The sequence below is a fragment of the Pleurodeles waltl genome, chromosome 7 (assembly GCF_031143425.1).
Source record: "Pleurodeles waltl isolate 20211129_DDA chromosome 7, aPleWal1.hap1.20221129, whole genome shotgun sequence".
NCBI classification, from domain to species: Eukaryota; Metazoa; Chordata; class Amphibia; order Caudata; family Salamandridae; genus Pleurodeles; species Pleurodeles waltl.
The window spans coordinates 385,398,281-385,412,880 of NC_090446.1; the positions used below are offsets into that span (position 1 = coordinate 385,398,281).

The 14,600-nt window shown below is 42.1% G+C and overlaps 1 protein-coding gene across 1 annotated transcript in view; it reads left to right on the forward strand.

The window, feature by feature from the left end:
- Positions 1-6,566, forward strand: part of UQCC1 (ubiquinol-cytochrome c reductase complex assembly factor 1) — a 704,652-nt gene extending 698,086 nt beyond the window's left edge. The window contains exon 10 of the mRNA XM_069243832.1: positions 5,042-6,566. Coding sequence (XP_069099933.1) covers positions 5,042-5,176 — 135 coding nt within the window. The 3' untranslated portion in view covers positions 5,177-6,566. The remainder of the gene's footprint in view (positions 1-5,041) is intronic.
- The last annotated feature ends 8,034 nt before the right edge of the window (positions 6,567-14,600 follow it).

Consider the following 14,600-nt stretch of genomic DNA (forward strand, 5'->3'; position numbering starts at 1 on the left):
AACTTGCCAATTAGTCCCTACTATATGGTGTAGAAAATGCAACCTGGGCCTGAAAGTTAATAGCCACTTGTGAACTGCAGCACCAATTGTGTGATCCACAGAGCAGGCCTGCAAAATGTGGCTTCATGCTTGCCATTATAATGTGACTTCTGCTGTTTAACTTCTGTAGTACAACCTGCTACAATAACCCTTTTTAACAGACAAAGACCCCCTTTTTAAATATTAAAACATCACCCTTATGTAGGCTTTGTGGCCCGTGACATAGGGTACATTGCATTTAAATGTGGCACACGTAGAAAATTGTCACCATGTGCCTACGGTGACAAGGAATCAAAAGCTATTTTCACTATGGCAGGACTCGTCGTCCTATACAGAGAGCCAGTGTACAGATTGAAATGTTAACACTGCTAGCTCAAGTTGGGGACCAGCAAATACCAACACCAAACTACTATTTTTAATAGGTATTAAAAATCTGATTTAATTTTGAAGTTGGTTTTTATTAAGTATAAAGGAAAAGTAACTTTTAGAAAGTTACATTTACCCTGCCTGAAGCTCCTGGAGGCAGATAGAGATGAGAGAACTTGAAATATATAGATGAAATAGAGAAAGAGAAGGTCACAGCAGCAAAACAGGTGGATATGGTGGGGAGAGTGTAATATGGGATAAAGAGAGAGATGGTAAGAAGTGGATAGTGAAGTGAGTAGGACTGCAGGGTGAAGTTAGGACGGTGAAGTTGGGAGAGAGGTGGGTGACCTAGAGAGAAAGGAGTGTGAGGTAGATCAGGCCTTGAAAAATCTACTCGCCCACTTGCTATGGCGAGTCAGATTTAATCAGGACAAGCTATTTTTAGGGCCTCCTCGCGCTTTCTGGCAAGTTGACAAATACCAGGTGTTCTGTTTACTCAAAAAATTAATGAGCAGTAAAGATGTCTTCAAATCTTGTTTTCATCTTGTCACATTTGCTCAGCATTCAGACAGAGGTCAAATGTCAGTGCAGTTTGTCTTCCTACCTTTAGTGCTACTTCCCTGACAGTGAAGTTTGAGGATTTTGTAAAGTGAACTGTGTGACAGTCATGTTGTGCAAAGCATCTAAGATGAAAGGCTGTAAGGTTTCAGGCTTTTTTTCTAATGCTACATTGAAGTACATAATAAGTGAACTGTACAAACATTTCAAAATATATTTCACTAGTTATGATTGCACATTTTTGTAATTCTATATGATGCAAAAAAAATGTTTACAGGGTGAAACAAATCATAACACTTGTTGATTTGCAAATGTTAAATATTTTTGCTGAAGCCCAATTTCCAAACATTGTTTATGCGCTATATAGTTTTATCAATAAAGCTGCATACTAGAGGGAAAGTTTGTGGCTATTTACATAGAAAATGTGTTGTTTATAAATGCCAGTGCACTACATCATGCTTTAGTTGTATATTTATTGAAAGAGAGTTTTTAAACATGAAGTGGGAAATATTCCTGCTCCCACTGTGATTTCAGTACTGTTAGTAAACTAAGAGGCAAGGCAGAGGTCCTGTGTACACTGTATATGCAGGACTACTAGAATTATGCGAGAGGAGAGGGCCAAATTATGGGACAGTGTTCAGTAAATTATGCATCAAGAAAAAACAATTTATGCAGCATGATGCAGCACATTTTGTAATAATATTACTTCATTATTTTATCATTTTTAAGATTGGTTACAATCTATGGGCATTGATTGCACCTTATTAGTGTCAGTTTAACATCAAAATATAGCAATAATCAACATAAAGGTGTCCACTCTAGTTTTGCAAATGGCCTCCCACTACACAGCAACACGTATCGTTGCGTCTTTAGTAACTTTTCTTGAGTAAGAAACACTTTTTTTTTTTTGTCAAATTCTGCAGATTATGCAACAGATTATAGACTATGGGCCTGATTACAATTTTGGAGGAGGTGTTAATCCGTCCCAAATGTGACGGATATACCACCAGCCGTATTACGAGTTCCATAGGAGATAATGGACTCGTAATACATCTGGTGGTATATCCGTCACATTTGGGACGGATTAACACCTTGCTCCAAAGTTGTAATCAGACCCTATGTGCCAAATGTGACAAATCTATCCTTATGTGAAAATCTCCATGGTCACACAATCACATAATTCCAGTGGCCCTGCCTATATGTGGGCACCATATTATTAGACATGGAGCAAATGTTTAGTCTGCTAAATAAAAATGTAAAACTTTTTGTGTAGCAGAAATGGTGAACTTGTATATTTGAAGGTGCTCTTGTATGTGATAATGAAGAAAAAGGTGGCTCTATAAAACAAAATATTTGCCTGTGATCACACAGTTTAATAACAGTTTACGGGCCAAGTACATTACACTTAGGTCGAGTAGATTATTGATGTTATTAGACCTGCAGATTTGGTAACATTTTTATGATTTTTCGAGGCCTGTAGAAAGAGGAGAAGAGATCAGGCTTATGGTTTAAATCTCTATAAGTACACAATTAAAACTAGTAGGCAGAAGCCAGTAGTAGGGATGGTGTGCAGCTCACATACATACAAGACCATCCAGCATGCCCAAACCCAACTCTTAGACACCATGTAAACTCTGGATAACTACATTCATCTTTATGGCATACCCAGTCTTGCTCATGGCCCTCCCAATTCCCCAGTACTAGAGCCCTGTCTGGTTTGTAGTAGTGGATTGGTCAGAATTTCACAAGCGTATGTGGTATTATAGTGATGTAAAAGATGTGCATTAATAAAAAAATAATGTTCTCCTATCTGGTTTAAAAGAGATAGCCACCGCCTATGGGCTGAAGTACTTGCACTGCTTGAGCTCTCCTAACCTGGCTGGGACCTGGTAATATATATGCTGTAAACATGTCAAACAACTGCACATCACAGTAAATTCGTCATGACATGGTTCAACCCTTTGTCCTCAGATCATCCATGGCCTAAAGCAAGATTCTTCAAGTGGCATTTGCCGATCATTCCTCCATTGCCTATCTATTCATTACCTGATTTGTAAAAGAATAAGTGTGGGGCCCAAAGCTTTGCTGGGAAGCCTGCCACTGGTGCCATCGAAAGTCATGGTGCGAAATACTAAGGCCGCAAAGTGTTGATTCCACTGCATGCCTCTTCAGTCCTCCACCAGCCACTCCCTACCTCTTTATCTCACTTTTTTCTCGTTCTTTTTTCTCGTTCTTTTTATCCCTGATTTCTGCCTTTGTCACTGTTTTCCGTCTTCCTCCTTCTTTCGCCCGTTTGGGCTTTTCTCTCCCTTGCCCTGTATTAGAGTCTGTTGGGGAAAAATAAGTGCCAGCCCCCAAAAATGAGTACCAGTGGCCCCCACGTGCAGCCACTGGCTCAAATTAAGCAATTTTCAGAATACTTCAATAAGTATCGCCTCCTGCGGAGCATATAACAGTGGTTGTGCTAGTATTCCTGTACATTTGCACAGTGATTTCCGTACAGAACCGAGAATTACTACTTTGTGCGATTGGACCGACCATATGTATTTCCCTTCAGCAGCAATAACTTTGGTCCCGGGATTTTCACTAAAATGTAACTACATGCTAAATACTCATAAATGTTAAAGTTAATCATATGTACAAAGGAACTTATCACAGTGATATGTGTTTGTCCTACGAAGACTAGTGAGCATCGCATTTATATCTGTTGGATGTCCACTCCTAAATTCTCCCATTAGACTTCCATTAAAAGAGACTATCCTGTCACCAGCCATGTGTATTAAGTGTATTAAGTGTCTTGCCCGAGTGCTTCTGAATGTAAACTAAAGAAGGCAAGCAAACGATTGAAAACACTATAGCAGAAGTACTGAGCTGCACGTGTGCACCTGCCTGCAAGCCACGTGTGAGCAGAGGTGCCATTATGCAAAGGAGCAATTCATGCACATCCAGCATGCCAAGCCACCCTTTAGCATTCCGGACGCCAGGGCCCAGTAACAGTTGTTGCTTCCAGCGCCCTCTGTATACCATGAGCTCAGTAGAGGAGCGCACACACCAGGCGCTGGAGGGCAGGGGTCCAGCTTTCGTACCCTCTATCCAGAGAGGCACTACCCCTGCCTGTCACACACAGCTCATCAGCACTGCTGCATTCGAGCAAAAGTGCGCAAGCTGATCTCAGGGCCTGGCGAGCTGAAGGGTGAATAAGCTCCTTCCTTGAGTCCTCGAACCTTGTAAGCGAAAAGGTGTGCCAGCGATGTTGTGTGTTCCTTCTGTGTTGGAGGGTAGACTATCTGCAATTAAAGTTTATTCAAATTAATTTGAGAGATGAGTGCATGCAGAGTTAGAGAAAATATTTTTTTCTTAATTTAGTTTAGTTAAAATGCTGGTTTATGTTTGTTTTGTTTGCCAGTTACACAAGTTGGCTGTGTTGTTAATGTGATTGCAATGCATATTATACTTAATTCAGCTAGTGCCCTTGTAGCATATCCCAGGTTAATTGCAGGTATTTTTTACACTGTGTACCTACACTGCAGGGTTTGTTTGGCATGCAGTAAAATCCTGTGAAAATTCCCTGCAGTCCAATTCTTGTTTGATGACCTGGGTCATTTAATATGACCCGTAATGTTCATATGGTTAATTCATTATTTATTGAGGTAAAACGTACATGGGCATGTAGAGTAATTCAGGGGACCTGGTCTATAAATGTACTCTATTTCTTAAATCGTGGATCTGTTTAACATGATGAATGCCATAGCACAGTCCTGAGTTAGGTGATTTGAACTGAAGTTCATCATAAAACAGTAAATCATGACTCAAAACAGTTGCGTCCCAGGGGCCACATGGGTTTTAAAGCAGCATTCAACTTGTAGTCTCTGTTTTCACGGTTTATTTAGCCCAGGGGACACTTTGTTTAACACAAAATAAAACTACGATATTCAAAATTGGTGTTTTCTTTAGTTTTTATATTTTTGAGAATGGTATAAATCCTATTAAAATTGCTTCTAACTATGAAAATGTACTCTGTTTTATTGCAGCTACTTATGAATGAGAAGAATTATTTTTTTTTTGCTTTGCTTCTCAGATGCAGTACCTAGATTCAATAAATGGAGAAGATCTCCTTTTAACTGGTGATGTGACCTGGCGCCCCCTTGTGGAGACGGACGCCCAGAGTATAGTAAAGCCATCTTTGCCAACGTACAACGATGAAGGCCTCTGAGAAATTAAGTGCCTGCCCTCTCTGAATTGGAATATATTCAGTGCATAAATGTGAAGTTGTTCCCTCGGAATATGGATGGAGAAAAGGAAATACTAATATTTGCTCTTGAAGTAGAAAATGTAAAAATAATATATTTTTATTATTGTGTAGGTTATACAAAAGGGTGTCATGCGTGGATTTTCTTGCAGTAGTTAATATGTTGTGAACTTAGGAATCTTGCATTTTATAATGATGGTCTTCCGTTTAAAACCCTTGTTTACGCGAACTGATAGTTCAACTCTACCTGGTACCTCGACCTTATAATCGTTACATTCTTATGGTAAAAGTTATCATTAAAGATGATGAAAGTATTTACAACCTTTTAAGTATTCCATTTACGATCTTATGTGTACTCCCCGCATGATGAAATGTTTCCGATTTCTGCAATGTCCACTGTTTTTGGTCATATGTAAAACAGTCTTACTACATGATATGCTTTGAAACAATTTCATGAAAATAAAAAGGTGATAGAGGACGCTAAACCTCTAGTCTCTACGCCTTGTGGGAACAAACCCTATAGAATTGTACTCCAAAATGTATATTATAGAAAAGTTGTAACTGATGCAGGAGTGTGTCTCAGCTGTTAAGGTCCGACCAGTGGAAACGGTATGCTATTATCAGTGGACAAATGGATAAAGGTGTGCCACAGGAATTAAACCCCAATTCTCCAAATTGTTTTTTTTTTCTTTTCAGAATGCAAATTCATAGATATACAATAATGTGGTATGCTCTGATATATGTCCTTAATTTTGCAACAACAATGGTAAGCAAGAGTTCGAGTGATTAATGGATAAGGTGTGATGCTACACAAAGTGTAAGCTCCGCGCCATGCCACTCAGAGTCAGTATACCTATTAAAGGAGAACCCATTTAATCTGTGAATTTTAAGAAAATCTAAATGTTAATGGTTATTCCCTGCCACAGATTCTGCCAGGCACCAGACAGTGTCCAGTTTGTTTCTAGCAATAGTATGTTACTGGCTTCAGACAGCACTGCAAATGCTACACATGAAGCAAGAAGGTTTTGGAACTGGCACAGAGAATCCTTGTTACTTCAAATTCTGAAATTCCATGTAAGGTGCTGGTGTAGCCAATTACATAAGTTCCTCTTTTTACGCATCTTGACAGGTCGATTAACACACTTTCAGAGAGTATTTTCTCAGACTGCTTTTCTTTTCAGTCTGCTCTAAAAGAGAAGTTGTGTCCACCATAGACTTTGGCTTGCAAGGTGTTATGATGTGAATTTCATTTAGAATGGAGAACGTTTACCATTCCAGAGGTGGCAGTTGGTGAGCAACCTCTGGGATGGTCGGACGCCAGGTTGTGTTTCTCCGATTAAACTTCATACTTGGATTATTGGCTGTCTTCTGAGTCATTTCCTCAACATTTTGGCAACGAGTTTCACACAACCTGGCTGCGAACCTGTGCTGCTTTACTTACCGGCAGGTCGGGACACTCTTCCGGTGTGCAGAGACTGTGGGTGCTGCAGTTGGCGCTCTGTCCTTGTGCCAGGGTAGGCACCGTGTGGCAGCGTCCAGGTGCCGCTTTGCTGCCCTGATCTGAGGAGAGCATCAGAAGTGCTCCTTCATTACCCCTGCCACATTGTTCCCCACAGGTCCTAGTGCTCCGCCGCAGACCGTTAGGGTAAACTGCACTTGGAAGTGACTTTACTCGAAGATAGCCACTCTGCAGGAGCGGAGAGAGCGTTCACCACTAAGGAAGTGGTGAGTGGTGGGTACATAAGTGTGTCCAAGTTAAAATCACGGGAGGTAAAGAGCTCCTTCAGCAGTTCATTTTGCGCGTGCAGGCGTGCGTGCCTCTCGCGCGCCTGCATCAGCTATTGCACATTTGTGTGCAATAGCTGATGGTTGCTAGGAACGCCAGAAATGCTAGTCGTCACGTCCTCATTCTGGAGGGAAACACTAGACCGCTTGTTTTAAGAAGCAGCGGTTTACATTGTTACACGCACAAGTTTGTGTGTAATAGCTGATAGTTGGTATGAACACCGGAAATGCCAGTCGTCACGTCCTCATTCTGGAGGGAAACACTAGGCCACTTGCTTTAAGAAGCAGCGGTTAACATTATTGTTTTTTGTGTGTTTTTTTTGTTTTTTTTTACACTTCCTCAGTGTTTTAAAAAAAAAGAAAAAAGAAAAAAGAAAATCCTGGACTGGTAACTTTAAGATCTAAATTTTACACCTTTTAACAGAAGAGGTGTAGACACTCATGGCTGCATTAGGGAACATCATTACACCACCATTTTGTTTTTTTTTACAACAGGCTGGCCAACCAGACATTTGTTGGGAGGATTGGATAGAAATTTTAGAGAGCTATATTATAGTTTTAGATGGACAAAATTTTTCTCCAGCCAGTAAAAACGCTATTTTATTAAGTGCTCATGGAAGTGAAGGTCAAAGAGGTTTTATGTATTTTCCAGCGGTGATGGGGCCGAATGGTGAACCAATGGATGATCTCTACAAGGAAGCTGTGAAAAGGTTGGAGAACAGGTTTGCGAAAGAGGTTAATTTAGTCATGGCCAGATACAAATTTTATACACAACCACAACTTGAACATGAGTCTATTGATGAATTTGTAGCCAGGCTAAGGGAACTTTCTATCAAATGTCGTTTTGGTAACATGACAGAGGAACTTATCCGTGACCAGTTAATTGTCCAATGCAAGGAAAAAAAATTACAGGAGAGACTATGGGCAGTGAAAGATCCAACTCTTATGGAGGCTATTGGAATGGTTAAAATAATTGAGGAGTCGCAACGCTGCATGAAAGAACTGAGCAGGCGGGACAAGACCACTGATGTTTCTTCAGTTAGTTCTAGTCATGATGAAGGTGTTCCAAGTTATGTGTGTGTACTTAAAAAGAAGAGCAAAAAGGAATGTGAATCTTCAGGGATGCCTAAGAATAGAGGTGTCCAAGGTTCTCAAACTCTAAGAAATAAGAGAAATTTTGCACGTTGTGGCAGCAACTTTCATGACTCAGGCTCAGCGAAGTGTTTTGCAGTCAATAAGATTAGTAGGAGGTGTGGACGTAAAGGTCACTATGCGAGGATTTGCAAAGAATCTAGCAAAGAGTATAAATATTCTAGTGTGGGGGTGATAAGAGATACAGTTACGGATCAGAGTGAGGACAGAGTTCTTGTAGTAAATTACGATTCCAAAACTAAGGAAGTTTCTCAGCTTAAGGGTAGAATGACTAGACCTTCAGCTACCTTTACGGTGTGTGGGAAGGATGTAGAACTTCTGGTCGATTCCGGATCTATGTATACTATTATTCCAGAATGGATGTTCAAGAAGCATTGGAGGAGTGTTGAACGTTTACCTAAGGATATTAATCCGGGTGGGTACCAGGGAGAATCTATAGACATTTTAGGGTATATGGAAGGTGACATTCAATACGGTTCCAGGTGTGTCAGGGGCAAGGTTTATGTTTCGGCGGGTGGACCAGCAATTCTAGGCTGGATGCATCAATTTGATCTGAACATTATGATACATCCTAGGGACCCCAATCAAGTGTTGGTTGTGGAGGTCCCAACTTTGGATGATGTATTGGCGGGTGCGAGAAAGGTGTTTGATAAGAAGTTGGGATGTCTCAGATGTTATGTTCATAAAGTGCGAGTGAAACTAAATGCTGATCCTTCGCAACATAAATTGAGGCGAGTGCCTTTGTCTGTTCGGGACGGTCTCAAGTGTCTATTGGGGGAAATGTTGGCAGAAGAAGGTATAGAGCCCGTAGAGGCTTCGTAGTGGATTTCACCTGTGGTGATTACTCAGAAGGCGGATGGACGGTTGAGGTTTTGTGTTGACTTGCGCTCTGTAAATCAGAATATAGTAGTGGATATGTTCACTCTTTCCAACATTAATGAACACTGGTGAAGGACCAGAAGTTTTTTTCCAAACTTGATTTGAGGAGTGCGTACCTCCAGATTAGATTGCATGAGGACTCCAAACCACTCACGGTTTTTGGTACTACAGAAGGGACTTTCCAGTTTAAACGCTTGCCATTTGGATTGGCCTCTGCTGCCAGTGTTTTTCAAAGGGCCATGGCATGATTTTTGGAGGGTGTAGATGATGTAATCTATTTCCAAGACAACATCTTGGTTATGGGAAAGACAGTGACTGATCACAGTGTTACCCTGAGGATGGTGTTGAAGAAGTTGGTCTTACGCTTAATCACGAGAAATGTATTTTTCTTACTGAGCAAGTGGAGTATTTAGGCTATACAGTTGCTGAAGGATCTGTTAGGCCTAAACGCTCCTTGTTAGACGCTATAAGCAAAGCTCCTGTTCCGAAGGACAGGGATCAATTGAGATTATTTTTGGGGCTGGTATAGTACTATGCTAAATTTGTGGAAAGATTTGCTGAGAAGACAGAGAATCTAAAAAAATTGTTGCATAAAGGTAGTAGGTTTGAGTGGGAGGAGGAACAACAATTGTGTTTTGAAGACATTAAGGAGATATGTCGAGCTGAGATTTTGACTGTATTTGATATGGAACTGAGATCTGTACGTACAGTGGATGCCAGTGCGTCTGGCCTGGGTGTTGTTCTATCACAGTACCATGAGGGGGAGTAACAAACGGTGGCGTTTGCCTCTCGCACTTTGACTTCAGCTGAAAGAAATTATTCTGTCATTGAGCGTTAAGCTTTAGCTCCAGCATGGGGTGTTGAGTATTTTCGGGTATATTTGTGGGGGTCAGCTTTTATCATATGCACGGATCACAAACCACTGGTGAAAATCCTATTTGCAGGAGGAGCAGGGAAAGGATCGGCCAGGTTGGCCAGGTTAGCAGCTTGGCTTCAGGAGTACAATTACACTGTTGAATTTTTGCAGGGGTGGAAGAATGTTCAAGCTGATTGTCTGTCAGGCTATCATTGGATTGGGAAGAAGTTGATGGTGCTGGAGAAAGAGGTGCTGACAAGGAGGGTGCTGTTGCCACTGTTCATGACGCACTGAGCAGTGGGACTGGTTCCTTTTCGTTGATGCAATACAGGGACAAGACGGATGGAGATGTGATCATGAAAGATGTGGTTACATTGATACGACAAAGGAAAGTAAGGGAGAGCACTCTTCCATTACCAATTAGGCCTTATTTGAAGGTACTTGATGAGCTGTCTGTTTGTTGTGATGGTGTGGTTATGAAGGGTGATTGTTTCATACCCCCGGTAGGGTTGAGATTTCAAATCTTTCAGTTGGCACATGAGGGACATCTGGGACAGGGTTGACTAACAGGAGAGTGAGGGAAAATGTTTGGTGGCCGGGGATGAATAATCAGATTAGAGAGTGGGTAAGAAATTGTGAATTGTGTAAAGCGAGTGAGAAAAGATTGGTTCTTGAGAAGTGTGTGGAAGGGCACTTGGAGGACCCAGGAAAGTCTTGGCACACAGTTTGTTTAGATTTTGTTGGACCATTGAATGAGTTGCCCTTAGATATGAGATTTGCCATGGTGGTGGTGGATGTGCACTCCAAGTGGTTGGTGGTGGAGTTTTTGAAAAATATCACAACGAGAAGCACAATTGCAGTATTGGACGACATTTTCAAAAAAGAGGGGGCTCCGATTGTGCTTGTTACGGATAATGGGCCGCAACTTACATCACATGAGATGGTAAGATTTTTGAAGGGGTGGGGAGTTAAACATTCTTGCACCTCATTGTATAATCCTTGGGGAAATGGGATGGCTGAGAGAGCCGTTCGGCTTCTTAAAGGTACCATTCAATTGGCCTTAGCCAATTGTTATGATGTCAAGAAAATTGTTTCTGATATGGTGTGGGCGTACTGTACCACACCACATAATGTCACTAACAAAATTCAGTTCATGTCTATGGGTGGACGATTTCCAGGTATTAAACTAGTGCCAGCTTGGTTGAAGAGTGTATTGAATACTCATGAGGGAGTACGCAGACACGAAGGTGTTTCATCTTCTAATGAAGGTGGTGTTCAGTCCAGGATGAGAGTGGAAGTGGGGGACAGGGTCAAAGTGATATCGGGAAGGGTTCAAGGAGGTTTGGGCAAGTTCTAGGGCCCTTTTAACCCCTTTGCTGCCAGGCCTTTTCCCCCTCCTGTGCCAGGCCTTTTTTTGCCTATTTGGGGCAGTTCGCGCTTAGGCCCACATAACTTTTTGTCCACATAAGCTAACCAAGCCAAATTTGAGTCCTTTTTTCCCAACATCCTAGGGATTCTAGACGTATCCAGACTTTGTGGGTTCCCCTGAAGGAGGCCAAGAAATTAGCCAAAATACAGTGAAAATTTCGTATTTTTTTTTAAAATGGGAAAAAGTGGCTGCAGAAGAAGGCTTGTGGTTTTTCCCCTGAAAATGGCATCAACAAAGGGTTTGCGGTGCTAAACTCAGCAGCTTCCCAGCTTTCAGGAACAGGCAGACTTGAATCAGAAAACCCAATTTTTCAACACAATTTTGGCATTTTACTGGGACATCCCCATTTTTGCAATGTTTTGTGCTTTCAGCCTCCTTCCAGTCAGTGACAGAAATGGGCATGAAACCAATGCTGGATCCCAGAAAAAGTGGACAAAATTCTGAATTCAGCAAGGGGTCATTTGTGTAGATCCTACAAGGGTTTCCTACAGAAAATAACAACTGAAAAAGAAAAATATTGAAATTGAGGTGAAAAAAACATCAATTTTTCTCTACGTTTTACTCTGTAACTTTTCTCTGCAATGTCAGATTATCGAAAGCTATATACCGTTACGTCTGCTGGACTCCTCTGGTTGCGGGGATATATAGGGCTCGTAGGTTCATCAAGAACCCTAGGTACCCAGAGCCAATAAATGAGCTGCACCCTGCAGTGCGTTTTCATTCTATACCGGGTATATAGCAATTCTTTTGCTGAAATATAAAGAGTAAAAAATAGCTATCAAGAAAACCTTTGTATTTCCAAAAATGGCACAAGATAAGGTGTTGAGGAGCAGTGGTTATTTGCACATCTCTGAATTCCGGGGTGCCCATACTAGCATGTGAATTACAGGGCATTTCTCAAATAGATGTCTTTTTTTTACACACTCTCCTATATTTGGAAGGAAAAAAGGGAGAGAAAGACGAGGGGCAATAACACTTGTTTTGCTAATCTATGTTCCCCCAAGTCTCCCGATAAAAATGATACCTCACTTGTGTGGGTAGGCCTAGCGCCCACGACAGGAAACGCCCCAAAACGCAACGTGGACCCATCTAATTTTTTTGAAAGAAAACAGAGGTGTTTTTTGCGAAGTGCCTACCTATAGATTTGGGCCTCTAGCTCAGCCGGCACCTAGGGAAACCTACCAAACCTGTGCATTTTTTAAAGCTAGAGACCTAGGGGAATCCAAGATGGGGTGACTTGTGGGGCTCTGACCAGGTTCTGTTGCCCAGAATCCTTTGCAAACCTCAAAATTTGGCTAAAAAAACACATGTTCCTCACATTTCGGTGACAGAAAGTTCTGGAATCAGAGAGGAGCCACACATTTCCTTCCACCCAGCGTTCCCCCAAGTCTCCCAATAAAAATGATACCTCACTTGTGTGAGTAGGCCTAGTGCCCGCGACAGGAAATGCCCCAAAGCGCAACGTGGACACATCCAATTTTTTTAAAGAAAACAGAGGTGTTTTTTGCAAAGTGCCTATCTGTAGATTTTGGCCTCTAGCTCAGCCGGCACCTAGGGAAACCTACCAAACCTGTGCATTTTTTTTTAAACTAGAGACCTAGGGGAATCCAAGATGGGGTGACTTGTGGGGCTCTGACCAGGTTCTGTTACCCACAATCCTTTGCAAACCTCAAAATTTGGCTAAAAAAACACATGTTCCTCACATTTCTGTGGCAGAAAGTTCTGGAATCAGAGAGGAGCCACACATTTCCTTCCACCCAGCGTTCCCCCAAGTCTCCCAATAAAAATGATACCTCACTAGTGTGGGTAGGCCTAGCGCCCGCAACAGGAAATGCCCCAAAGCGCAACGTGGACACATCCAATTTTTTTTACAGAAAACAGAGGTGTTTTTTGCAAAGTGCCTACCTGTAGATTTTGGTCTCTAGCTCAGCTGGCACCTAGGGAAACCTACCAAACCTGTGCATTTGTGAAAACTAGAGACCTAGGGGAATCCAAGATGGTGTGACTTGTGGGGCTCTGACCAGGTTCTGTTACCCAGAATCCTTTGCAAACCTCAAAATTTGGCTAAAAAAACACATGTTCCTCACATTTCTGTGGCAGAAAGTTCTGGAATCTGAGAGGAGCCACACATTTCCTTCCACCCAGCGTTCCCCCTAATCTCCCGATAAAAATGATACCTCACTTGTGTGGGTAGGCCTAGCGCCCGCGACAGGAAATGCCCCAAAGCACAACGTGGACACATCCCATTTTTTGACAGAAAACAGCTGTATTTTGCAAAGTGCCTACCTGTACATTTTGGCCTCTAACTCAGCCGGCACCTAGGGAAACCTACCAAACCTGTGCATTTCTGAAAACTAGAGACCTAGGGGAATCCAAGATGCGGTGACTTGTGGGGCTCTGACCAGGTTCTGTTACCCAGAATCCTTTGCAAACCTCAAAATTTGTCTAAAAAAACACATGTTCCTCACATTTCTGTGGCAGAAAGTTCTGGAATCTGAGAGGAGCCACACATTTCCTTCCACCCAGCGTTCCCCCAAGTCTCCTGATAAAAATGTTACCTCACTTGTGTGGGTAGGCCTAGCGCCCGCGACAGGAAATGCCCCAAAGCGCAACGTGGACACATCCAATTTTTTGAAAGAAAACAGAGGTGTTTTTTGCAAAGTGCCTACCTGTAGATTTTGGTCTCTAGCTCAGCTGGCACCTAGGGAAACCTACCAAACCTGTGCATTTGTGAAAACTAGAGACCTAGGGGAAACCAAGATGGGGTGACTTGTGGGGCTCTGACCAGGTTCTGTTACCCAGAATCCTTTGCAAACCTCAAAATTTGGCTAAAAAAACACATGTTCCTCACATTTCTGGTGCAGAAAGTTCTGGAATCTGAGAGGAGCCACAAATGTCTTTCCACCCAGCGTTCCCCCAAGTCTCCCGATAAAAATGATACCTCACTTGTGTGGGTAGGCCTAGTGCCCGCGACAGGAAATGCCCCAAAGCACAACGTGGACACATCCCATTTTTTGACTGCAAAAAACAGCTCTGTTTTCTAAGTGCCTACCTGTAGATTTTGGCCTCTAGCTCAGCCGGCACCTAGGGAAACCTACCAAACCTGTGCATTTATGAAAACTTGAGACCTAGGGGAATCCAAGATGGGGTGACTTGTGGGGCTCTGACCAGGTTCTGTTACCCAGAATCCTTTGCAAACCTCAAAATTTGGCTTAAAAAACACATGTTCCTCACATTTCTGTGGCAGAAAGTTCTGGAATCTGAGAGGAGCCACAAATTTCCTTATA